This window comes from Cynoglossus semilaevis, chromosome Z (assembly GCF_000523025.1).
Source record: "Cynoglossus semilaevis isolate Cse_v1.0 chromosome Z, Cse_v1.0, whole genome shotgun sequence".
NCBI classification, from domain to species: Eukaryota; Metazoa; Chordata; class Actinopteri; order Pleuronectiformes; family Cynoglossidae; genus Cynoglossus; species Cynoglossus semilaevis.
This window is the reverse complement of record NC_024328.1, coordinates 18,239,613-18,267,272: the sequence shown is the minus strand read 5'-3', so window position 1 is coordinate 18,267,272 and position 27,660 is coordinate 18,239,613. Positions and strand designations below refer to the sequence as shown.

At 39.6% G+C, this 27,660-nt stretch overlaps 1 protein-coding gene across 1 annotated transcript in view; it reads left to right on the top strand.

Annotated features, from left to right (window-relative positions):
* The window catches only part of arb2a (ARB2 cotranscriptional regulator A), a 151,488-nt gene extending 124,786 nt beyond the window's left edge, over window positions 1-26,702 (top strand). Inside the window, exon 11 of the mRNA XM_008336743.3 lies at window positions 25,237-26,702. Coding sequence (XP_008334965.1) covers window positions 25,237-25,397 — 161 coding nt within the window. The 3' untranslated portion in view covers window positions 25,398-26,702. The remainder of the gene's footprint in view (window positions 1-25,236) is intronic.
* The last annotated feature ends 958 nt before the right edge of the window (window positions 26,703-27,660 follow it).

The window sequence follows — 27,660 nt, the reverse complement described above, 5'->3', positions numbered from 1 at the left end:
GTGAAAATAGTTAGGAGGGTTAGAGACATTAAAACATTTTTACCTTTACAAACATGCTTTTGTGAACTGTCCTCTTCCTGTATAAGCTGTGTAAGCTCAAACTTTGTCAGATGGATGCAAATTCACGTTCTTCTTCTTTTTCTTTCGGCTTTGTCCCTTTTTTCAGGGGTTGCCACAGCGAATCATTGATTTCCATCTCTTCCTGCTCTCTGTATCTTCTCCTCTGACTCCAACTATCTGCATGTCCTCCCTCACTGCATCCATATATCTCCTCTTTGGCCTTCCTCTTTGTCTCTCTAACATTCTTCTACCAATGTATCCACTGTCCCTCCTCTGCACATGTCCAAACCATCTCAATCTGGCTTCTCTAGCCTTTTCTCCAAACCTTCCTGTCTGTGTTGTATGCAAAGTCACGGTCCTTAGCACTATTCCCAGATCGGTTCTTTGGGTCAAATATCTGGGCCTTTGAGTGAAAAGCCTTTTCCCATTGCTCCTAGTGTTGCAGCTGATACTTGAGAATACGCAAATTTGTTCCACCAAGTTCTGCATGCAATGGTTCACAGATGGGCGGCGATTAATCAGAGAGGTAACTGTGAAGTAGTCTGCAATTAAACTGGAAGGCTCTGAGGCATGCTAATTGAATCAAAAAATTAGCGACAGCTCTGTAGCAGGCTGTAATAGGCTAGCTACCGCTTGCAGCAGGTGCTAGCCCACTCAGCTGTGGAACAAGGTATTTAGGTCGCATTAACAGCAGTAAAAATATTCCTTGATATGGAACAGTTCGATTTTCTGCTTGTTTTCACCACCCGTGTCACCAGGCAGAGTCAGACTTAATTAATGTGCTAGGGAACACAGGAAAAGTCCACACAGTTTAAATGACTACAAACCAGAATGTATTGTTTTGTTTTGTGGTATTTTGTTTTGGACAGACACTGTAGAAAATCTCTTTCATTCAGTGGTGGAATTTTTTTTTTATTTCTCAAACCTTTTTTTCTGTCCTCTTCTTTTCTCTTTGTTCACCTTGTCTTAACTCTACCACTGCCCCGTCTTCCTCCTTCCTCCCCAGGGGGCCTGTTTGCTGACATCTCTCTCTGTTTTTCTGACACAACATGGAAAAGTGGTAAGAAATTAAATATTGATCAGTTTTGAGCTCAGGGTTGCCAACTCCCCTCCTGGTTTGATAAGAGAAAGAGACGGGCTTTTTTTGTGGGAATGCTGCATAAGCTGGAGTTCTGTCAGGGCTTTCTGTGGAGTCAGAGTTGGGAAGAGACACAGGGCTGCGCAGAGGTGAAGGGAGGGATGCAGAGGCTAAATGTGATTCATGCCACACATATGGGAAGACACACACAGGCAGGGTATTGGCAATCTGTGTGTGCATATATATGTGTGTGTGTGTGTGTGTCAGTGTGGGCAGTTTTCAAGCAGGCAGCATCCTGCTTTCTGCCTGTTGAGGCCCCCCAGTCCTCCTCAACATACCGGTCCTGGCCTGACTCTGCTCGCTGTGATATCTTCATCAGATGCGCCTGTAAACCCACTCTCTCACTTTTTCTGTTTAACACACACATACATGTCCAGACACGTGCTAGACGATTATGACACTGACAGTCAATAAAGTAAGTCTGTCAGTAATTAATACTAATTATATGATCATACCCCTTTATGGAGTAAACTCAGTCAAACAGGGTTAATGCCAAAATCTAATACCCTTTAGCTATAATAATAAATACTTAATATTATTAGAGTTAATAATATTTATCTGCTTTTTTTTGTTGAATAAATAAGTAATTAATTAAAGTATTGTGTATCCTTTCTTCTGCTTGGCATAAATTGCAAGCCATTTGGCTTTGACAGCTCACATTAGCATGGTGTTAACATCAGAGCAACAAAGGTTCAGACATAGAAAGGTCAGGCATTAAAAACTATTTAAAGCCACGATGTTAAACTGTCTTCTGTAGACACAGAGGAATGTTCTTCAATTTAATCACCATCTCTTTAACACTATAATAATAATAATCATCCCTGTTATTTTTTTCTAAATAACTGCTTACTGTAATTGTACTGTTCACATGAAATATGGTCACTTCTTGCATGGATTGTTGTACACACCTGAGTTTATGGCTGTTAAGTAGTGGCGTGTCATTTCAGGAGTTGATTTTGACTTATTGACATTATTTGCCAGCTTCGTTTCTTGCCATGAGGCACATGGAACATAGCTTTCTTCACAGTTACTCTGTGCAAACTGTTAGGTAGATGAATGTGTCTATTTTTGTACTTTGGAATCTATTCAGTCAGACATAACAGAGAACATGCGTCATGTCTCGAGGTGGTTAAAAAGCTGTGTTAACACATATCAGTCATTCAGTTTGTGATCATGAAAGAACAGTCAAAAACATTTTCTACAGTCATTAAAATGTTAAGAAGTGAACTGATGTTATCAGATCTGACTTTCCCTGCAGCCGGTATTTAAATACACACTGACCTCATGTCTCTGCACAGATCCAAAAATACATTTTATTTTCAGTGCAAATTGCACCGTGGCACAAATGCGAACTCTGTACTGTTTACTTCTCCAAAAACTTTGTTGGAGGAGCTTCAGTTTCCAAAAAAGACTCCTTCTTTATCTTCAACCCCCTCCTTTTCTTTCTCCACTTTCACTCCCCCCTGCTGAGGGGATAAGGGCACTCCCACTCTTTTCTTTAACTGTAGGGCATTTACACTGAGGTAACTCTAAGGTTAGCTTCATCAGCTTTTAGTTAAGGGAAACTTTGGCACCTGCGGTGGAATAGCCCCTCAGCCATTCGAGTGTACTTTACTTAGACTTTTACTTCAAGTGATTACCTCAAGCACTCTCTACCAGTGTGACACAATTGTCTGTATTTTTAATCAGTTGTAGAAGCCATTGCAGAGTGATATTGTCTGATTTGTTCAAGTAGATTAAAACTTATATTCATGTAAGATAATTTCCTCTGACACAGGTCAATTGCTGTTCTCTGAGTTTAAATCAAACCACACTTTTTTTTAGCCATCTTTATACTTTGGAGTGAAAGGAAATTCCTCCGAGCACGTTCCCTCCCTGTACAGCTGTAACAGTTCGACTCCCAGCAGCATATTCCAAACACCAACCTGTTAAACAATTTCAAATCTCTACGCCAATCTGGCCTATTCATACGACCAAAGCCCTTCCTCCTTCCATCCCTTCCTCTGTCCCTCCTCTGATCCCATTTCACAGTGGAACATCAGGAGTTTATCCCAATCTCAGCATTGGCCCAGAGCCTAAAGCGGTGCAGGACCCGACTGAACTCAGCTGTGAACTCTCAACCTTTCCATCAGTGCCCTTCACTCCCTAGTTAGTTGACTCCCCCTCCACCTAAACCCAACCACTGCCTATTTTAGGAGGGTTTTGGAGGAGGGCCTCTGAATGCAGTGGATGCTCTTATGCACAGTTTACGTGGCACGTCTAACCACAGTCAAAGTGTCAAGAAGATCTCAGCAACAACATAAACTCTCCGCTATTATCCAGGTAGCAGCCGATGCGCCAACATGCCACACAACTTGGCAGACATTCAGCCCATCAAGGATTTCAAATTTGCATTGTCAATTGGCTCATGGCAAAGTCCCGCCCAATACATTTGTTGTTGTTACGTTTGTCAAACTTTTAGATCTGACGTGGCACTCTAACTTTGGCTATCCTAATAGAAATATTTTAATAGTACTATTTAATAAACAGAAGATGCAAGCAGTTAAAATCTATGTTATGAATTAAAATAACATTCAGGGTGACAAACTGAATCACAAAGTCACCCAACTAAGAAAACACTAAATTGCAACACTGCTACTATGAATTTGGCTTTTCACTTATACAACCATTAAAAGTAACCATGCAGTGTCTCAGTGTACTACTCTGGTTGGCTCCAAAGGTTTTTGGATCTACTTTATGGGGTTTCAGAAGTTTGCCTTAACAGTGGTGGAGGCAGAATGATCATTAATTCGCACCACACAAATTTGTCACACACCCTTAGTGTTCCCCTGAGTGGCACAGGCGATTGTGTTAAGTTTGTTTGTTCACCTTCTTTTTAAAACCACTAAGTATGTCTGGCACTGGCAAATGGCTAATGATAGAAGTTCCTGCCAAAAGTCTCTGGTTTAGTCATCGCAGACACAAACCAGAGACTTTAGTTCTGACAACCTTTACTTTCCATGTTGTACTCAGATCACTTTCACTCTTTGGCTGTTTTGTCCTTGTCTCTGCTCTTTCTCTCCCGCTCCACACTTAGGGAGTTTTCTGACTGCTAGGAGTTGTAATAATATGTTTGAAGCTTTTCATTACCTGTAAATAGCCCATATCAGTGTGTGCCTACTGGTCATACTATTCTAGCATCTTTAATCCTTAACTTTCAAATACTTCTGACACTTTTTATTATATTTTATGAAGAGGCAATATTGTGAACTGCACATAGGCCAAGAAAAAGATTTGCTTGCCTGTACAGATCTTACAATTGTAAATATTTTACTGAAACCCTATTTAACAGAGGATTTGTGTTAATGAGGTCTAACCCAATAGATTGCTAAGTTGAAAGTGGTGCAGAGTTATTAGAGAGGGTCCAGTATGTCCTACTGATTGAAAAAGATGCAGAGATATGTAATTTTTTTGATACTTTTGTAGGGATTCGATTGGGAGGCACGGTAAAATGATCAGGAAAAGGTGTCGACAGGATTTCCATGGTTCAGTGGTTCAACTGGTTTGTCATGGTCTTTAATGGTTCTACTGGTTTGTCCTGATCTTCTATGGTTCTACTGGTTTGTCATGGTCTTTGAATGTTCTACTGATACGTCATGTTTTTCAGGAGTTGTACTGGTTGTCTATTGTCTAGGAAGTGCTCATTGTTGTAATTATGGAACTCAACAGTGCAGAGGAAGAGAGGAAGGTGGCAGCAGTAGACCTCTGCACTTTGGAGAAGGTGTTGCTTACCTTTTGATAGCCTGTTATACCGAACTTAGTTATTCTTTGTCTCTGTGGGCACCGTGTGTGTCGATGAAAGGCAGAGATGTCAGCGGCACACAACTCCCTAATGAAAGGCACATCACACTGCGAATGACCCCCTGGATGGTGGTGGCCCTTTTAACTACAGCACCCTGATGCAGTCCACTGTAAATACTTTAAACCAAGCTGCAGAGATGGAAGCTGCTTATCCATCCTCTCTGGCACTTTACCCATCTGTAGTTCCCTTATTTTGCTGCTTTTCTCTCTATCATTTTACCCTGTCTAGGTGTTATTTGCATTAAATCTACCTCACTGCAATTTTCCTCATCCTCATTTTGTGTTTTCTGGTTTCCATCTCCTTTTACCTGCACGTGACCACATGCAAAAGGTCAAGTCTTTAGGCTACTCTGACCTAGCTCATCTACCTACTGCTCACCTTTACCAGCAACCACAGAACCCATCATGTGGTATTCTGGCTGGACATGAGTCTCAGTCCGAACCTGCCTTAGGGTTGCAGGCGAGATTGCCAAAGGTGTGTTGAGTGACGTGGCACTCTGGCTGACCCCTGACAGCTTGGCAGGACTGCTTCCCTAATGAGATTAGCAGGCTAATGCCGACTCTGTGTCTGTTTCTCCTGCTGCTGAGCCTTGGTCCACCCTTGGGCTCTTTATTTTAGCAGGACTGGGTGTGCCAGCACTCACAGGTTGAGGGCAGGACAGGACCCACAGGCCCACTGCCCTCCTATGGCCTTTCCTACACTAAAAGTATGTGAGTGGTATAGGCTAAGTCTGCAGTTGCACTAGTATGCATAATTTTGTCTAATCGTTTTACAGTGTATTGCTTGTCATACATGGCTAATATTTACTTCATGTTGCACATGTTTGTTATTTTTTTTTTTTGTGTTCTCACAGTTTAAGTTTATTTCTATGCCTAAACTAAGGAACTCTTACACACACACACATTATAACAAGTCAGGTGACCGATCACGTAACCCCACAAACCCAGCCCTCGTGCAACCATGTGACCAGCATTGATGATTGCTCATAGCAGCGTGAAGTGCAAAGCTGTTAACTATAGGGCCCTGTGAAGACACACACTTCGACTTACTGAAAGCTGTAGCCACCAGCCTGGAACTAGTTAGGCAGGAAGAAAGCTACTTTGTACATCCAATTATACCGTTTGCAGCATTTTTCATTCAGAACCTGATAATAAATTCATTTTCACTTTATTAGTGTTGCTCATTTTTCCTTTTCAGCCTTTTTATAGAGAGAGGGCATTAGTGCCAATTAAACGCCAATGTGAATATTCTCATGAGATGGATTTTGAAGACAGGGTTGCCTCCCAAGGCACCCTTGCGCACACCTTAGGTCTAGGGTCACTTTGTGTTCAAGTTTGCAGTGACTCATGAGACTCTACAGGGGCAGGAGAGTCCAATAAAGAAAGCAAGAGGAGACATTGGAGCAAAGAAGAAGTTTAAAGTTCGATCTGAAATATGTTAATTAAAAAAGGTTAACCTGTAAATTAATGTGTAAAATAAACATTCTTTGGTTCTATGCCCTTGGTACTAATGATTTCCACCAAAGGATGTGTTATACCCATCGGAAAAGAGTGAGCTCCATATTGTGATCAATTCCTCTTCTCATTTCCGGGCTCCAATTCCAATTGGTAGTGCCTCTGCTCATTTCTGTCCACATTAGTACTCTCTGGACAAATGTGTCATCCCCCAGCAAAGTAAAAATTTAGAGGTGAACTCGCTTGAACCTGATTCCCATTTTGTGTCTCACTTTAACACCTTTTTCTTCCACATACACAGCCTGAAAAGAACTCGCCTGCACCTTTTTTTTCTCTATCTGTGGCTCACAGCAAAGAGAGGACACAGGATGCATGCTGAAAAGAAGGCATACACATGCACACACTTGCGCACAAACACAGACGGTGCACTCCGCCTCCATATCACTTTGCTGATATGAACCTTTAGAACAGAGAAAAGAAATCCTGTTGAATGAAGTAAAATTGTGCAGTGGATTTAAAGGCTTCCATGTTAATCTCCATAGAGAGCTGCAAACATAATAGCCACGCAGTTGGACGTACAAGAAACTGAATTAACCGGAGACCCTGTCCATAGATTGCAGGTCAAGGAAATCTCACACAACCCACACAACACCTCAGCTTTTTCTCACCAGATCACCGCTCTGCATTTGCACAAACTGAAAATTTTCCTCAACCTTTTAAAAATCTCTCTACATAATTACTTTAGAACTTCTATAAGAAATAAACAATTTACCTGTAAATTGTGCAGCGTTTAGAATGGTTCTCATATATAATGTGGTCTGTTTATACATATTTGCAGCGTAGATGACACCTAGACACACATGCATGCACCATAATAGTCTACACAACTAGTAGCTTTGTATAGAAAATTGGGTAATTTTCCAGCTGTGGCCCAATGTGGCCCTGCGCAAAACACTTAAACTCTCTGTGTTTTTGGTTGCTTTTCTGGTGTGATGTGAATGACTACATCAGAACTGATAGTACCTCAGTACTTCACTTTGATTTGCACTGTAGGTTTTTTTATTTTGTTTGTTGTCAAACAGTTGAAGTAATCTGATTATTCACAGGATAGCTGTGGATTAATCCAATTTAACATCACCTCTACGTAATTCCACGATATTTTTATTTACCCCCAGTGTGGTCAGTTCAGGATCTGAAGTTTGGCCCTCCAAGAACAACCAGAGCAGATCAGCCCCCATCCATATGGTAGGGTTCCATGGTCCACTGGCTTACAAGTAACAGTTTGACCGAAGCACAAACACTACAGTACTGCTTCCTCTCTTGAGGCACAAGACTGAGGCTTTAGCTGGTGTGGACTGAAGGCTCATGCAAGGCTCATGCAATTATAGATAAAGCAGCCCAAAGAGTCACTCTGGTTTAACTACTTAGGTAGATTAAATAATTTGCAACTGGATATTAAAAAATGATTACTTTCTAGACTTTACTCATTTCTGAATTGGAATGCTTCCCATGTTTTCTGCAGCGGCTACCCCTGTCAGTGCCAGAAAAGAATACAGGAAAACAGAAAAGTAAACAGGAAGCCGTAATTTTAAGTATGTCTGCGTCTGTGGGTGGTTGGGAGGGAGAGAGAGAGAGAGTTGGGTGGAAAGTGTCAACTAGGGTAAAAGTCAGATGAATAGAAGTGGGGAGAAAAGTTATGGAAAAGAAGAAACAAATGCATAGAGAGAAAAACAGCAAGTACATCTTTTGGAAAAGAGAAAAAAAATAAGCTGAAAGTGAGGAATATAGTGACTGAAATTCTGCTGAATGGAGGGGGGCACACACACCTTTTGGGACATCTGTAGACGGAGCACTCCCTGCTGCATGCAGGAAGAGGATGCTTTGCCAGTGCGGAAAACATACAAGCAGGGGAGAGAGTGAGACACGAGCAGAGCAGAGCACAGCAGAGAAAACGCACATATCCCTAGAGATGGAGTAGGAATTTTCTGCTAGCACACACACTATGTAGGCATATAAGCAGAAAAGACAAGGGGGGAGAGAGATGGCAGAGAATAAGTAAGAAAGGAAGATGCAGGAGAAAGGGAGGAAGTAGTGTGATGAAAAGATAAAAGTGCTGAGAAAGTAGATGAGAAGGTTTTCAGAGAGACAGAAGTCTCTTACGTAGACAACAATGTGTAATGAGACTAAATGGCCTTTTCATTGTAGTAAGCAACTTTAAAAACAACACTTTTGAAATGTTATATATATTTATATATAATATAATAATATCTAAAAAGAAAAGTCAATTATAATTAATTGTAGTTAAACAGAAATGGACTGAATAAAGAAAGCTGTTCCTAAAAAAATATAATCACTGAATAAGAAACAAGGTTATGACGTCCATATAAATACATTTTGAAATTTGAGAGAGTAGGATTGTTGGGATTCAGGAAGTTTTGTTCCTGGTATCAAAAACTGAGGTCACTACACATTATACAAAAATACTAGCAGAGGTAGAAAACAAATGGTGTCACAGAAGCCCTGCACAGGAATATAGTGCAGTAAGCATTAATTTGCAGATCAAGAAGAACGTCCATTAAATATAAACCATGGGCAAGAAGGTATATGTGTTGGTCAAATTAAACTAAACTAGAATTATTTATGCATAAAAATACATAGAATTTTTTATATTAGGAGAAGAAAGGGTGATTAAATTAACTACTCCAAATAACACCTGCCCCATAGTGAAACACAAGGGTGAGAGTTAAATGCCGTGAGATTTTTTTTTAATAATTTATCTGGAAGTATTTCTTATTTCCTAGACTTTATCATGTTGGACCTAAATCCTACAGAACATTTCAGAAATAAAATCCTTGGTCAACGCCAGAAGACTTGGGAACATTAAGACTGCTTGCTCTTATTCTGGGAAAAAAATAAACAAAAACTTTTTGGAACTCTGTACTGGAGTTAATATTTTCTTACATTCCACAACACCTTCAAGTGTCTTGTAATGACACAAAAATCTAATCAATAAATTGTCAGATTACACATCTTTTAACATTTAACAATGTGTGTGTCTAGTTTTGGTCCTCGATGCGATCACTTCTTCAATGCCTAAAGCAAACACTGTGAAAATCCACATAATATCCATTATAACCATCAAGTTTTGTGTCAGTGTGTGTGTGTAAGCTGCACATGAGTTTGCCCTGCTATGAAATGGAACATCGCTGCTCTCCAACATGGCTCTAAATACAGACAGAAACGTTAGGTGCTGTAAATTATGAGGCGGCATGTTCATGAGTGTGTGCACACGCAGACCAGCTTAGGTGTGTGTTTAAGACTCCTGTTTTGCTTGCAGAAGTGTAAAGGATGAGGTTTTTAATAACAATCACATGCATGTTCTTGCAGCAGTTGCCAAACTTTTTTTTACAGAGGACTGGAAGTCCAGAGAACATGTTACACTCAGATTTAAGTTTTTACCTGGTACTGTGGACATCTGAAAGACTGTTGTTCAGGGGTATAAGTTCTTGATGAAAGTCTTTTTTAAATTTGAATTGTCAAATGAATTTTACACGACTTTCCCAGCCCTGCATGACTGTTTTTTATTAATATAATTTGTGGAAAAATTCATAAACAGCTGCTAGATAGAATTAATGAATCTGACAATGGATAGCAGGGATGTTAGCATTAGTGCTAATAGTAGTTATTTATTTTTAATTTTTTTCATCTTCAACTGATAGTCCCAGCTGTTGGGACCGGTCCGAGCTCCCTCTGAGTGTCAACACAGTTAGTTGACAGCACTTTCTAAAACCAATCATCTGACCTGATTTCAATACACTATATGGTCCTAAACGTGTTCACTTTAGTTATAAACATTTTATATTCCATTTTTATATTACAAGCATTATGATATATAATTATTTTAGAGACATTCTGGTGGGATAGTGGTATGTCCTCTTGCTTCAAGGTAAGAACGTCATTTGTTTTATTGGTTCAGTGCCCTGTTTTACACACACACATGTTCTCACTGTGTGTGTGTGTTCCTCTGGTTCTCCAACTTCCTCTCACAGTCTACAAACATGCAGGGTTTGACTAATTTCAGACTGGAAATCGGTCTAACCTGCAAACTGTCTAGGTCATTGTCCCCACCCACTTGCCCCATGATTATTTTTTTTAAAAAAAAGTTTCATCTGATCTCTGTTAAGAGCTTACTTTCTTAAAAAACATTAGCATTAGCCCCCAGACAAAAAAATAAATATGCATTTTGAGTTTAATAATAACATGCTTAGTGAGAAATGATGAAGTGTGAACCTAATCCATAGCTGTTGCTAAATTCTATGTAGTGCACACCAGTAACACCAAGCAGGACTTGAGAAGTTCTAAATACCTCAATAAAAGCACTTGAATTTACAAAAGGCCAACTTGCAATAACTCCCAAACTTTCTTGGGTCTCTTATTTTCTTTTTAGTACTTGCTTGATTAAGCCAAGAGGATAATTAGACTTAAATCATTCCTCACCATGCAGTCTCCCACTGTTGTTTTTGAGAAGAAACTTTCCACACACATCATGTTTGGAGGACAAAAACTGGGTGAACGTGTTAATCGGCTTTGACATGATTTGATCAATGGCTTCCCCACCTGCGTAGTCCAACTCGGACTGTTGTATTTTTTTACCTAAGGTGCCTCCTTCTCTCTTGACAAGTGCGGGGTTATTGATCAGTTTATTTTATTTGCCGCTGACCGCTCGCCACCGTCTCCCCACTTACAAGTCAATAGCAAAGGATTGAGAAGGTGAGTGCCTCCCTTGACCTGTCCTCCCTCAATCTCTGAGTCGCTCTTGTCTGCCACGTTCACACCATGCACTCACACACATTAACAAAAATACACACATGCACAAAATGAATGACTCTCGCAGCCAGTTGAACCCACACCTCTGATATTCGCTACTATTTTGATTAATCTTGAAGTGCCGTAAGGTCAGGATGGCAATGTGTGTGTGTCTGATGTTAGCTGCTGCTGTCAGGTAAAGGTCCTTGGCTTAGTGAGGATGGCTGCTCAGGTTTGTTTTATTTAATCTTAAGTGTGTATTCGATTCTGTCTCTCCCATTGAATTGTCTCTTTTAGAGGGGGTCTTGGCCAGTCTGAAGCAGGTGACCTTACCGTGTGGAGGTTAAAACTCTGTGTTGCCGTGTGTGTTTGTACATACATGTTTTATCTGTTATTGACTGGTAGAGTCTTTAGGTCCAAGGTCAAACAAACAAAAACATTGCATATTAACCTCCATTTCCAGAAAGAAGTGTACGTCCTTCCAAAAAATATCAGAGGAAATAATGCAATCCTTCCCTAAATCCAAAGAAAGAAGAATCATGGTTCAACTCAAAAGTAATGTTTTAAATGTAAGGTCTGCACTACAGTTGAATATCTTGTATAAAGTTTGTTGGACTAAAGGCCAAAGGCAGAGACTGAGCATGGTACTCAAATCCAGAATGAGCCATGAGTATAGACCAGCTGTGTTGAAAAAATATTTCTTAATTCATGTCATTAATAAAATGTTGCTCTGTTTACAGTGTAAGCTAGGACTAGGTTCACAAACATGTTGTTTATTTAAGTACAGTTATGTGCAACCTATATTGCTAAAAAAATATATCGTAGAGTGTAACATCCCTTACCTCACTGTCCTGTCAAATGGTGGAAATATTGTAGCTGTCAGATATTATTACGGATATTCTTATATCCTGATTTTACAAAGTACACATGAAAATACTCAAATAAGTCATATTCTCTGATGAGGCTTGTGTTCTATTATTGTTGCAGAGATCAGCTTTGTGTATAGAACAGATGGGGAAGTCAAGCCATATATTTTCTAATAAAGGATCAGTTGTTTTTTCAAAGTAATTTCCTCCGTTGGTTATTGGCTACCACCCTGGTGCTCGCCATTAAATGTAAAAGAATGCATGCTTATATTTGGTATGGATTTTAAAATATTTATTAAACTAGGCAGGTACTAGAGAGATATGACTTTATTACCTGGTGCTGTCCAACACGGTGGCCTCTTAAGAGAAGTTCCGCTTTTGATCTATTTTTTTTTTTAATTACTCCTTTAGCCTCATTAAAACTTTGATGATATTAGTTGTTATAACATTTCCCCCAAAAGAAATGCTAATGAGAAAACTTTGCCTAAATCTTACGTGGTGCACCTTTAAATTTAATACTTAAGTTAATGTTTCCCATTGTTTGAAAAATGAGAGAAAATCTTGGTGTTCCGTGACCGCTGTCTGTGTTTCAACTGGCCGGGAGTTATCAGAGCTCAGTTCCTCTCTGTGCTCATCAGCGTTGCTTCATTTCAGGACAGGACCAGACTGGGGCTGCAACCCCTCGCTTCTACACAGAGCAGAGATAATTATTCTCTCTCTGACTCAGACATTTGGATGAAAAATGCATACGTCTGGGGCTCAAAGCAGCTTATCAAAAGGTTAACTCTTCCCCACAGTTGCTTGTGTCTACAAAGGGGACCATTTCTGGCAACAGTAGCGGGCAAAATCCCACCAGTCTGTGTTTGTTCCCACCAGTTTGTTTGGGTCATTTTAGACAGTTTTCTGACCAGCCAGTGGCCTCTGTGCTTTAATTGTTTTTCTGAAGTTTACTTCCAATCAAGTGAAAAAAAGCTGGCAGTCCCGTTGTAGTGTGAATAATATTCCCTGAGGGTTTGAAGTGTAAGATTGGTGATTCGATGACTGTCAGTGTGGATTCTTACCTAAACATGGAAACAAAAACTAAAAATCATAGCTTCCTGTATTTAATCTCATTCGAAGGCTACTAAACAAAAACCCAATCGTTTGTGTCTTCCACTTGATTTTACACGTACTTACTGTAGATTTCCCTCCTAAATACTGCCGACCAACCCCCTGAACTGCGATTCACATTAACTTTTAGCACTTACACCGATGCTTATAAATCTGCAAACCATTTTTGGTCATAAATCTCTGCTGTGCACACTGTTCCTTAAAGCCCTAATCTGTGAGCACAATAATTTCTGACTGACCAAACACAACTTTCCTCAGAATACATACTTACTGTGCCCTAAAGCTGAGATTGTGTCAGCAATATACACAAATCTAATGCCTTTGTTCACCTTCACGTACGCTGTATTCCCACATTTACTTGTCGTTCTCACCTAACACATGCACACATACGCACACACAGGCCTTATGAGGAAAGAGCGCTGCCTGGAAAGTGATAGCAAGAGAAAAGAAGCTCTGGAGAGTGAGTTATCTCTTTAGATGTCATTGAGGGGCGCCTCTTTCTTCTCTCCCTCTCTGTCCCTCTATCATTTTTCCTTTTTCTTCTCTGCCTCTTTCTTGTTCCCACTTGCTCTCTCAAATCATGTTCGCCTCCAGTGGTATTCAGACAGTCCAAGGACAAAGTAGAGATATGCTAGGAGCAATGGACTGTCCGTCAGCGTATGCTCCTGTGTGTGTACGCGTGCATGAGGGACAGTAAAAAGGTTGCTGTTGAGTCTTTGAAGCTGTTCCTCCCTTGTCCTGACAGACTGGAGTCTCATCTGTCTCTATTTATCCCCTCACCCCCGCCCAACCTCCTCCCAAGTGCTGCATAAAGGTTGACACACAAACAGTTTTTTTTTTCAGTGGTCACATGAAGACAGATTCATCAGCACAATGCAAAATTAAAAATTCACCTCCAGCTCTGTGCACGGTTGGCTCTCGTCGAGGTCGCGCCCTTGTGTTTAAGGACTGCTACATTTACCTAATTTGATATTTATTGACTTGTCAAGGTGAGTGTAATGGCATTAAATAGTTCATTTCCATAAAGTGGTAAGATGTGCGTTTGTTTTTTTATTCACCCATCTGAACCTGATGTTTATTGCACCAAGCCAGAGGTCTCCGTTTGATTAAGTCATACAGTGTGTTAATGTGGCCTTGGCTTGTCTGACTAAGCCAGGCTGAAGTAGATGGCCGCGGGGTCTGTGACCCTGAGAGGAGCACACACACAGACACACAGACACAAACACTAACCAGATTCCTGACCATCTCATTTTATATACCACACACATTGCACATTAGTGCAAGAAATCTATCCAAGAGACAGACTCCTACCTTTGTGTATGTGACGCTGCAGCTCTGCTCGCTCAGACAAACAAGGGGAATCCTCCTTGTCATGCCTTGTCTATCACGGGCCTTCTTTGTGTCCTAGCACACGTGGGCACTTCCAAACCCTCCCCCTGGCCTCCACAGTTCGGCTCTAAACCCAGCTTATACACAAACACACAAAGCCATATCTTTCCGACAGGCCCCTTGGCTCCAGTCGGTTCCCCTGACGCAGGACACACGCAGGCAGGAAGTTTAAGGAGAGGTTTGTGTCAGCTTGCTTCACTCAGAACACTTCGAGTCTGACCCTCTCTTGACCGGGTGGCTTCCTCCACCCTGTGTCCCTCCATAAACAACCACATCCCAGCGACACAAGGCTTCCCCGTTGGCCAAATGTAATAACATCATTCATGTTTTCATGTGATGTGGGAAGTCTATGCCAGTTAGGGAGGCTGACTCAAGGAGATATGATTGTGTGTATTTGAGGGGGGGAAATTGTGCATTTGTGTGCACGTGTGCATGCTTGTGTGTGTTTCCTTCTCTATTTGCAAGGACAGCAGATCTTTGTCATGGAGAAAACCGTGTTAACCTGTCACCTTCTGCAATCCTCTCCCACTATTTATCTATTTTATCCCCTGTGTGTCCTTATAAGACACACACAAACGTGCGTACACACACTCTGTCACAGTACATGCACACATAAAGAGGGGTTGTTCGTTGGTCTTGTTGAGTGTGTGTCAACTCCATTAGCACATTCCCAGATAGGACCACAGCCTCCTTATCTGTGGCGACCCATTAATTACACTTTGTTCCCTTAAGTGATCTATTTCAGACCTGCTCCGCCCTAAACACCCACTCAGTTATCTTCACCCCTGGCCCACGCCTTCCCCACCTGACCTCTCTCTTTTCCCATACTGTGTATGTGTGTTACATTGCCCAGGATCAGAAGGTCATGTGACAAGTACCTATTGACTTGGATACTGGGTGTGTGTTTTTAAATAATTTGGAGAGAAAAAAAAAAAAAGAATCCCTTTGATCCGAGGTTCTTTTGGAATACTTTGGTCTCAGGGTTTTTTTTTACCTTTCCATCAGATAAACTATCCAAACCAAGTCATAATTTAGGTCAGTGTAGAAACTGACCTTTAGCACCCTAACCCTCCTTATATCCCTCAGTATATAACTCTTTAGCACACATAACATCCCCATACATGTATGTCAGGCAGACAAACCTTCAATAATGTGTGGTTAAGAAATTCACATTGACCTTTATTTTTCGTGATGTATTCCAAGACAAACCCAATTGAATTTGATAGACATTTACAAACATATATCTGAGAAACACCATAAACCTTAGAAGAGAGGCAAAAAAGACAAACAAGTACAGGAAGATTCAGCAGAGTTTAACGCTCTGCAGTTTAACTGACAACAGGGTTGGCTACAAAGAGCAATTATTGAAGCAACAGCCAACAAAGGGTTGGTCTTTAAACCTTAAGTTTAGGTACTGAAATCTGTTGCCTCTGTGTTAAACATCTATGTGAATAATAATAAGTTTGTCTCCTGCTTGTTTCTTCATTTTTATGTCTTTTAGCTAAATGTAAAAAATATTCATGTCAACTTTGTTTGCAGTCGAGTCCCCACTTTTTCCGTGTCATCTGGTGTTTTCTCAGCTCTGTGTGAGTTTTACACACCAGGTGACTAAATATTTTTAAACAACTTTTTAAAACCTGTAATACTGACAAGAACCTTGGGTGAAATGTTTGAAGGATTGTTTTACCACAAAAATATGCTTTGTATATTTCAATTGAAAGCTATGTAAATACTTTGCAACACTTTACTTTAAGCCTCTGATACTATATAGACATTTGTGTTAAAGCATGTGCTGTATATTTTGTAATATTACCACAGTGTAATTTCCTTCACAGTTTGTTGCATGCAAATTAGCGTAACACATTATTGGTTGTAATGCATCAGAGAATATGGATTTGTCATGTATTTAGCTAAGGCAGATGAATACAATCTGTGGTTACGAGAACAAGCATCAGCCAAAAAAAAAAAAAAAAAACAAAGAACGGAGAGAGGCGTGTAACTTCTTGACTTTATTTGACTTCTTACTTCATCACAGAAGAAAAGAGTAATGGTTTTCTCTACAGCCTGAGTGAAAAAAGGTAGAAGGTAGAAATAGAAAATTTCCATGACATGAGTGTGGTGCTCATATAGTAATGTACTCTATACACTCTAAGTAATGTTTTAATTCTTTTAATTTTGTGAGTGAATGAGTTACTTTGATGATGGAATCAAACGTGTCTAATAAGAGATGACAGCAAAAGGAAATAAAACAAATCTCCATCAAATACAGCCACAAAAATATTTTAGAATTTTAATGTTATAAGAAGTCAGTGATTAATCCGACACTCCAATCAGAGCTCTGATGTCATCCCACCAATGGTTTATGTATATATATACCTAACATAAAACCTAATAGTCAGGAGTTTTAAACTTTGATATAATTGGGTTTTATTTGCATTGGTGTTATTTATTACTGTTTTTTTTTTTTCATTTGTGGATTGCTTTGTCAGAATTGAAGTGTGCTGTAATGAAACATTTTGAGGTTGAGGTTGACTGACGAGGTCTGCAACTATAGCAGTAAGTTTAACTCACAACTAGTAGAGAAGACAATTATGTTTGAAAAGAGACAGACTGTTGTCTGTCATAACATGCTAGGCTAATGCAGAAACACTGAAGTAAGACTTCCTGTGATTAAGGACTAAGTAAAGTGTAACATAGGGCTGAGAGCCATGGTATAATAATGCAGGTCTCACATTCAACATTCTTTAGACCCTAGGAGGCCTTACTAACGTTGGTTAATTCTTACGTGATGTTTGATGTGTGTGCAATTGCAAGTGTGTGACTTAAACATTGATCAAAGTTGTGTGTGTAGTAACTTCCAACTTGGGTTTTGATTTAATACCCAGCTCTGTGCTTGTGTTTGAATGTACATGCTTTACCGCAACAAGTTTTTTGGTGAGGTTGTCTATCCTGACCCTTACCCAGGCATCATTGTATTTGTGTGTGTGTGCGTGCACGTGTATGGACCTGTGCCTATGTGAGTGCACATACGAGTATACATGCAGTGCCTCCACTAAAGGACTGTCTTTGTGGGGGCCTCTCTTTTCAGCCACGCTGCTTTGGAGCCACATTGTGCCGGGGTATAGAAACAGAAGCTCTCCATTGCCCCTCAATAGGCCAAAAACAAAACCATGTCAGGCGAGCTAGCAGCCCCCGAGTGTTTGCCATTTAAGTCTCGACCAATGGTGGCTCAGATGGAACAAAAGGCCCCAGACAGGGATGGAGGCCTGCACTGTTTACAGTGGTAATGTCTGGGTGGCACTCCCAATAAGGCTCCTTCATATACACTTGCATGTGTGCACACACTCACTCAATCCCTCATTTCTCTGCTTTCCTCTGTCAGATATTAACGTCAAATCAACAGGTCCGTTCGTTAAATTGGTGTAAGCTGAACACAGTGCACAGAACAGTAGTTTCACTTAATTATAAAGTTATGACATTAAGAATAATGGAAATTAAAACACATTTTTACACTGGTTATAGCAAAGGAAATGGTGAGTAGAAACTATAGGAATTTGTTTAGTATAGAGTATGAGTGGTTAAAAAATTAGATTCTATTTATCATTTCCAAATTTTTAAAAATGATTTTCTGTGGATACCACATAAATGTGGCCAACTTTGCAAAAATCCCTGAGATATTAAATTATTCAGATAGGTCTGTTTGACTTCATAGGTTTTGTGTAAAATAGAAACAAAAATGTGCCCACATTTTTTAAGTGTGCACATTAAACACACACCTAATGTAAAATGTAACTGTAAATGAATCACTCGGACTATAAACTGGCAAATTAGATAGCACTATCAAGTCAGATTTACATAAACCTAAAGTTCTCTATTTTTTTGTTCCCCCCTCTTATTTCTTAATTGTATTTTGCTTAATATTTACTGTGTAGAATATTTAATATTTTGTTTAATATCTTTGATAGTTTGTATTTCTTTTAATTGTTTTGTAAATATAATTCAACTAATTCAAAGAGATATTTAATGGAACATTCAAAACATTTAAATCACATTCCCTCTGTAAATTCCATAATGTTTTTTACAGAGGTTAAGTTACATTAAGTTTAATGTCTATGAAGATTCTCAGTCATCCAGGTCATGGTCAAGTTTGAAAGTTCTGTTAGGCTTCTTCAGTTCTGAAGAACTGTCTTCTTTTAGAAAATGCACATCCAGTTGCCTAACAGAACTTTCAAACGCAGTTAAGTTTAATGTTCAGCAATTACTTTAATAAATCTCTTTACACATTTTACATAATTATTTATTTTTCAAAATGTTCTTTTCATTTTTTTTGTTCCATAAATAGTATTGATGTAAATATAACAATCAGTAAAGAACAGAGCTTTCTCTTATTTAAATTGATATATCTGTCATGTCTTGAATTAACAGACAAAATTAGAAATTACAATTTCCCATCACTGGTAACCAATAACGGTTAAAGTTTAGTGCTATTTAATCTCATGAATTTTTTTAATGAGGTGCCAACTTTGTTCTTCAATGCCAATAGCTTGTAGCAGTTACCAAAGCCTTAATTTGCATATACTCTTTTCAAGTAAAGTCTAGAAAGAAAAATAAATAAAGGTACTACCGTGTGGTTTTTTTTAATGCCAAATGCAGCTGTCTCTCCTCTCATTCAGTGCGTCTCTCTCCTTTCAGTGCAGGCGAGTAAAACAACTGACACTGAGAGGGGTAAATTTAGGCTTTTGATTTCTTTACTGAAGAGGAGAGAGGCGAGTCTGACACTGGTATCAAATAGTCTGCACCGTCCTTGGACCGGCGGTTATCTTGCAAATACTTTGCTCCAAGTCTATAAAAGCGATGGTCCTTTATGACAACCAAGGCCACTCATTCACGTTAAAATAAAAAAGCACTCAGTGCAGCCTCTGTATCTGTGTCTGGGTGGGGAGGAGGCAGAGGGGAAGGAGAGATGAAGGCAAGAAAGGAAGGAAAGAGGAAAAGAGGACATGAAGGATACTGCCTCATTCTTTAGAGAGAAGTTGTCACAATTTAACCTAAATACTATTTTACTTGTAATGCAATAAAGCCCTGGTTGATGACATTCATAACAAGTCAATAATATTTTCTCTGCCCAGTCTTTTTTCTGTTTCTATTCTGTTTGATTATTTTTTATATAAAGTAAAACACAAACCCTGTCTGTGGTCTGTGTAGCTCACAATTTAGATTTCCTCATCTTTTGTATAATGACTTCTGCCGTGTTTTTGTCCGACGACAACAACACAGTAATGAGCAAAGTAATTAAGAGCAGTATAAGGGGAGAGATGAGGTATATGTGGGAAGGTGGGGGGGGGGGGGGGGAAAAGCAGCCCCACTTAACTAACGGGCTTTAGAAATGAATTAGGTTTGAAATGAAGCCCTGTGTTGATTTTATTAAAACATAGAATTAAAAAAACGAAAGCGTGGATGTGCATGTAGTTTGTGTCAGCCTACAGTTCAAATACAAATTTCAAATTTATTTCCCTTTTTAGACCGTAGATCTAGACCGTAGAGCATCTCCATATTTTATCACAGAGGACGGAGACGCTGTGGCATTGTGGTAGACCGCCTGTCACCTGCCTGTGGCTACCTTTCTGTTTTGACCTCATCTCCAGTGGCTCCAGACGACCATATGGGACATACTTGACCTTTATACATATCAGGAAGCAACATGACGACATGCATATCTGAATGAAGGCCCCTGGGTCTTTAATTTTAAACCAAAAAGAGCCAATACACAATGTGCACACCCACAGACACACACACCACAGAAGATGATCTAATATCAGGGGAGCGTTAGGGGCGGAAATCCGATCATCTGACAACTAGGATACAGATAGCGATTCGCCGCCACTGATCTATGCAACAGATAGTTTTCACAAACAGCAGCCCTGCATAAGGTTACAGGCAGCCAAGGCCTGTATCACAACACATTGCCCTGCATTGAGATAAAACAAAGGCTTGGGTTACACCCAATAGAAAATCGATAAGAAAATGCACTGCTCATGTTAGGATTTAGATGAATCTGAACATTGACAAGAGGAAATGAGAAAATATTTGGCCATGCCTGCCATATTCTCCTGCATATCAGTCCTGTGAGATATGTTTTTTGTCTCATGTTATTTGTTTCATTGCAAATTATTATTTGTTAAAAAAATTGAAAGAAATTGAATTCACCCAAACTTAAGTGCCATTGTTCTACACTTCCTTAGCCTGCTAGAGCTGCTCAATAATTTGAATATGTATTTGTATAATAAATGGGGAAAAAAGGAGACATTGCCCCCTTCATATCAATGTAATTATGAATCACAGAAAGGGGAGTTTGATTCAAATAAAATGGGCCATTTGTACACACGCAATTAACTGGTGCGGCTTTAAATAATGTTGCCCAGATGGAACCTAATTATAGTCGGTATGCTTTGATTCAGGGCTTTCTGTCGGAGTATCACTCGGGGCGTCACTTTGGCTTTTCAGTCACCTAGCGTTTGTTTGGAAATTTGTGACAATCAGAGCCGATTACCATTTGTAACAGCGCATAGCGTTTTGGTTTCTGAGGGGAAGAAAGCATGGCCTATAGCTATGAAGGAGTTTCCTTGTTTCCTTTTTAACAGCTCCAAACTCTCCTTCTCTGTTCCCTTGCTGCACTGCACACAAATGATAACACTCTCACTTAGTGTTCTTTTTTAGGGGAGGGAGTCATCCATGTGCAAGTTAATGGGTTTGTGTGCTTGTGTGTACGTGTGTGTGTCAGTGTCTTGTATCGCAGTCAGATCAGTCAGTCAATTACCTTGAGAGGGCTCCAGTGGCTGTGGCTAAATATTCAGGATCAAATGCTCTGCTCTGTTCTGTCTGTGTGTCTGTCTGTCTGTCTGTCTGTCACATAATGAGATGGTGTTACCACAACTGACCTGTCGACACATGTTAAATAGTCACAAACACAGGTCAGACGCTGGACTGAGACCCTGCCGTGACCTGAGCAGAGACCATAGCCATGGGCACAAACTGAGTTTCTCCACCTGCTCTTTGCTGCATTGCGATGAAACCTCATCGCAGATCTTAATGTGTGTGTGTGTGTGTGTGTGTGTGCCTCACCTCAAGGTTACAGCGGTCATCCCTGTGCCTGCAGTCTGTCTGTGAAGCCTGCACTTTCCGTATACTAATTAAAAACAAGCTCCTTAAGCTAAAGGGGAAAAATCTGCTTTTCCCTTGACAATTGTCAGTGTTGTGGAGTTCACAGCAACATTATTAATGCACTTACAATAAATGAGGACTTAATTGCATTTACATTAACAATGTTAGATTAATGCAATTAGAGTAGACCTGTGGAGAAAAAAGTGGGCGCAAACAGCTCAGTTAATGTGAAAAAGCACATATAAACACACACATTCCTGAAGATATAATTTATTTAATAATTTGTCACAGCTTTTCTTCTTGTACTCTTTTGCTTTTAACAATACATGACATTAATTATCCATCACAAAACAGCCAATCAGAGAAAGAACTTTATCTAAGGGACTAATTAATGGTAAAGAAGTTCCTACTGACTCTTTATGGGTCCACTTTACACATCTAGATACAGCAGATGATACCCCTTTGATCCCCACATCTTTAAAGATATTACTTTGATTTGTGGCACGGCTGAGGTAATTTTCTCTCACCCGTCTTTAGCGGCTCATGAAGCCTGGCATTGGGTTTCCTCCTCCTAAATCTCAGCTTTGACAACATCCATTAGGTTCCGACACACTTTGGCCATTAAATGAAGAGTGGACATAAGCTGTTAAAGGCCTATTTAAGCCAAGGTGAGGTTGGGTTTATGTCTTTATGTGAGTGTTGTCTGCATGGGTGGGAGGAGGAAGGAGGATGGATTTTATCTCAAAGCATCCACAATTTAAGAGGGTGGATCCAGAGTCCAGAGTCATTGGAGGGCCACAGACTCATCTACATATTGGCACAGAGATGCCCCACTGGTGACCCCGAACGGCGACGGGATAGGGTGAGGCGGCGTTTTGTGGGAGTTCACCACTAGTTCAGGGTGAACAAGAGAGCGCTGCACCATTGATCGCTTCTGTGGAAGGGGAGGAAAAAGAACAAATAAGAAGTAAAAATGCTGGCGAAGGAGAGACTGTTGAGACTGGAACATAGAGGAGGAGCAGGTGGTGGAAAAAGTGTGCTCATATTGGACATAAATGATAGATTAGAGGTGTGAGAGGGGCTGTGTCTTTGTTTTTCAAGAATGGGTGTTACGTTGAGCCTTACATTGGGAGCACAGTGGCAGAGTGCTGGGATATTGACTCTCATGATTACCAGGCCAGTAAATTTGACCCAAGGCACTGAGTACAGCCTGCTGGTTATATGACGTCCAACACAGAGCCCTTATCTCAGAGAGATGGAGAAGCCAACACACTACACACAAACAAATACACTAGCAAGAAGCGACGTCAAAGCCACTCATGGCTCCACAGTCTTACAGTAATCATATACTAACACACACACACACATACACACACAACATCTCCATTAATGTGTCCAGGCAGGGGTCAATCTAATAAACATGGGGTCATTGTGGTGGTCATCAGAGGCCTGTCTGTGGTGAGAGATCCTTTAAGGTGGCTCCTAATTGTATCCCTGCAGCCTTCTAGTCTGGCATTTTATAGCTCATATGGTATACACAGAGGAGAAGACATGATGATGATGATGTGAGGTAAGGATGAGGAAGACACTGAAGATGTAAACTACCAACCCCATTTCATCGAAAGTTAGCAATTAATTGGTGGTAAACCACTTGCGCCTTTATTTGATTATTATTTTTATTTATTTTTTGGTAGTGTTCCCACTGACACACTTTATCCTCTTTGTTAAACATGCCTCAGGCACACTCCTAAAAAGGTGACACGAAGTCAAAGTTAGACCAAAAGTGCTAGCATTACAATGTTACAAGTCAATATTTTTGAAGGTTTTTCAGCTGGCAAACTGATAGCAGGTTTAGGTGTGAAGATTGAATACAAAATGAACATCTGTCGAAGGCTTGGACTCTAAAATTTGAGTGAAGTTTCTGTCCATAAATTACATTTCTCTGTGTTTCTCACAGCAGGATGGCAAATAGTTTACACCCATCATAAATCTGAGTTTTAATATTGTTAAAAATTGACTCAATATTATGTTTTTATTTGTAGTACAAAGGTTGACACTGCTGTTGAATGTGCATAACCTTATGAACCCCAAAGTGGTATTGCTGTGGAACTCTGACATGATGGTAAATTAGACACCATCAGTTTCACATCAGCTTATGTTCCTTTTTTGTCCGATTTTCTGATAAAAAAAACCATAACATGTGACACAGTTGAGTTTCTCTGGAAATGAGGTTTGTAAGACTGATGGCTGTTATCCAGAAGGGTCTTGGTATTGGTCCTTTCTCTGCTGGAACCCCCTCTTTTAAGGCATCTTGCTGCCTAATCTTTGTTATAATGCTCCTGAGGAAATTGCAAGGTTCCATTTCAATATTTTTATCTTAGAAAGATTTGCAAATAAAGATTTAAAAGTGAAAACTCATTACTGGAACATCTGCGTTCACTCGCCCAACAGTCTGTAAACAGATGTAAATTTCTGCTTAGATCTAGCTATCAAGGGATGAAACTCTTAATATAATCTCGTACAGAAACCCATTCTCCCTCAGGGCAGACGTTAGGGCACCTCGATATGGTTTCTCGAGTCCAGTTACAGTTGTGTTGCTAAGCAGCCAAGCTGCTTGTCCACGGTGGCAGAGACAAGCCATTATCTGTTAGCACTGAGCAGTTAGCGAGCAGCAGTGGAAATGAATCAGGCAGCAGCAGCTGTGGCCGTGATCCGTCATCCCTCATCAACGATGCTTATGCAGGGCGGTGGGTGCTCTGATTTAAAGCTGTCCCTTTAAGAATAAACGCTGTCCTCTGATACCCTTACCTAAAGGAACCTGAATCCCATGTACTAAATTTCAAGCTCCTGTCTGACCCTAACTTGGGAACTGGCTAACCTGGATGAAGGTCAGAGGGAAACCCAGCACTGCTGCCTTCTCCCCCCACCACTGGCAGACCACCTGATATGTTCCTTAGTTTCCTCTCCAGCTTCTTTCTTGCCTTTCCTCAATCCATCCTTTAGAATGAATGACTATCGCTCCACTGGTTTCACTTAGTGCAAGCATTGTGCATAACTCTGGTGTTGTTGGAAGGCCTGAGATGGAAGGAGGGACATGTGGCGGTGTTGATTATCAAGTATCCGCTTGGATAACATATTAAAAGCTGTCCCATTGGACGGCTCAGGTCAGAGGCTGTCATGGCTCTCATGCAGAAGGCTGGAAGCCAAAGATTCAGCACATTGTAGTTGTGTTGGGCCTGCGCAAACCAAACATCTTATCTGTCTTCCACCATCTCGGTGCATTGAATGCTCAGCTACACTTTTTAATCATCTTCCAACAACCACATTCATTTCCCCTGTCCAGGGCTTCTTTGGTACAGCTGGATAATGTTAACGTTTTGTTTTACATCTGTGTGTATCTTTTACACATAGGCACGGAGAGACACGATTTGACCTCCTGGACCAGTTTTGACTCCATCTTCAGGTTCTTCGCTGAGGTCCTGGAGGCCAAAGATGATGAGGAGGCGGAGGAGACCTCCAACACTGTAACCACACGCAGTAGTTCCCACAAAAACAAACACCAAGATTTGTAGAGAGGGCCGACAGTGTGAGGGGAAAGGATGGAAGAGGCAGCAACGAAGGATCAGGGGGGAGGAAATTGAGAAAAGGAGACTAAGATTCTGCATCCTTTTTGCTATTTTTTTAAAATAATTTTTCTCTTTCCAATCTCTGCTCCAAGTCATTTCCCCTTTTCTTTTCTGGCTCTGCACACACACAGATATGGCCTTGTTGTTGTAGGGGTTAGAGTGCAGGGTCAATGTGAATTCATCACAATAACGTTTTGCATTACTTCTCAGGCCCGACTGTGGGTATACAAGGCCACGGCAACAAAGATTAGGGCTGACAGGAGATGTGCACAATGCACTGTGGTGCACCTCTAATTGTCCTGACATCAGCCTGAACTGAGCTAATGCCCCATCCTGCCCTCCAGTCTGCACCCCTCCAGCTCTCCCTCCTTTGCTTCTTCTTCTTCCTCTGTTTCTTCTCCCCCACCTTCCAGGTCCTGCAGCCTAAACTGCTCAACCTGGAATCACCTATTTCTGTCAGCAATCGAGATTCAATATAATTTACACCTGGCAAAAGCATGAGTTCAGATTTTATTTAAAGCCTCCTTTTACACTCTCAACCAGGAGAATATGATATGTTTTAACAAAGAGTGTTGTTTTTATGACGGCTTTACTCTCTACCACCCACACATGCACACCTTTGACCTTGGCCATCCAGCTTTTGTTTATTACAACTATGTTTATAACCTCTGCCACACACATATATATTTCTATATATGTATATATAAATATATATATATGTTTTTTAACATCTGACCAAAAATTATGCTGAATGAGGGTTTTTCTAAAAAATTCCTAATGAATAAAAATCTATAAATAATATAATGTCTAATACTACAGATGGGAAAAATTTGGAAAAAAGTTAGCAAAATTTACAAAAATATCTCACCAAAATGACATACTAAATTAGGATTTTGTGGAAAAATTAATAAAAACAATTCCAATGAAAAACTTTTGAAAAAAAAATCTGACCAAAAATGACAAACTAAACTATGATTTATTGGAACAATTTAGAACATTTTGTTTCTAAAAAAATTCTCAGACTATTAGCTGCTCATGGGGTCTGCTGATGTTGTATGCAGCAGTCAAATACACTTATTTTACACAATCTTAAGATTGATATTAATAACATGAATAATAAAGAGGACTTTCAGTACAATTCATTTTTGGCTTTAAGGGACTTTCTTACATCTGTTTATTATGCTTACCTCTTTTGAAGAATACCAGATGAAGAAAAGCATCAAAAATGAACCATAAAAGCTTTCAACCTCACAATTTCTATATGTTATTACTCTATGGTTGACTCGAAACAGATATATCTATCTGTTAGATAGATAGATAGATAGTTTGACCCATAAATATATACAGTATATGGGTCATTCACATGAAATTAGTATAACATGGCAGTTACTATTTAAGTAACAAAAACATGCAATTTTGTAAAAAAACAAAACATAATATTAAAGCTCGTAATTTTCACTATATAGATCAAAGGGTAATTTCAATATACAAGCTAATTTTATTTAGCTTTTATTGCATTTTATGACAACTTTCTCATTACCTCAATGCATCCAGATTTGACTGAATGTATGATATGTTGGTATTTAAACAAATATATTCTAAAAAAAAAAAGAATGTACACTCTAATGGATCTTTTGAAGTGTCTGAAAAAGTACTAATTAAATTTATCTTTAATAATAATGATAAAGGATAGAAGAAAAATTAGGGGTCCATTACTGAAGTTCTCATCCTCCGCAACTTTTTGAATGAGGTTTTACACATGGAAAGATGATTTTCAATAAAGTTTTATTTTGTACGATGTAACACGTGCCAGTGCTTTCAAGATGGCTACAAGGTAAGATTATTTATTTTGCTTCCATTTTAAAAGTTAAACTTTATCCTGTCAGACTGCATGCATGACAGTATTGATTAGCATTACCAATTCAGCTAGTTTTCCACATTTAGGGAAAAGTTTGATAATTAAAAAAAAAAATTAAATTATATTTTTAAATATAATATTAAAAAACTTTAATAATGTTTATTTATGTTCCTCATAATCCACAACACAATTTTCTTTTACCTCTGCAATTTTAGACCAAAATTTAATGAAACCAACTGTTTTGGTGATATTTTGACAATTTCAGATATTATGGTTTTTCACTTGGCAACATGTTTTAAGCATAAACTTGCATTTTAAACATTTATGGGGCTTTTTTTATATTTTTTTAAT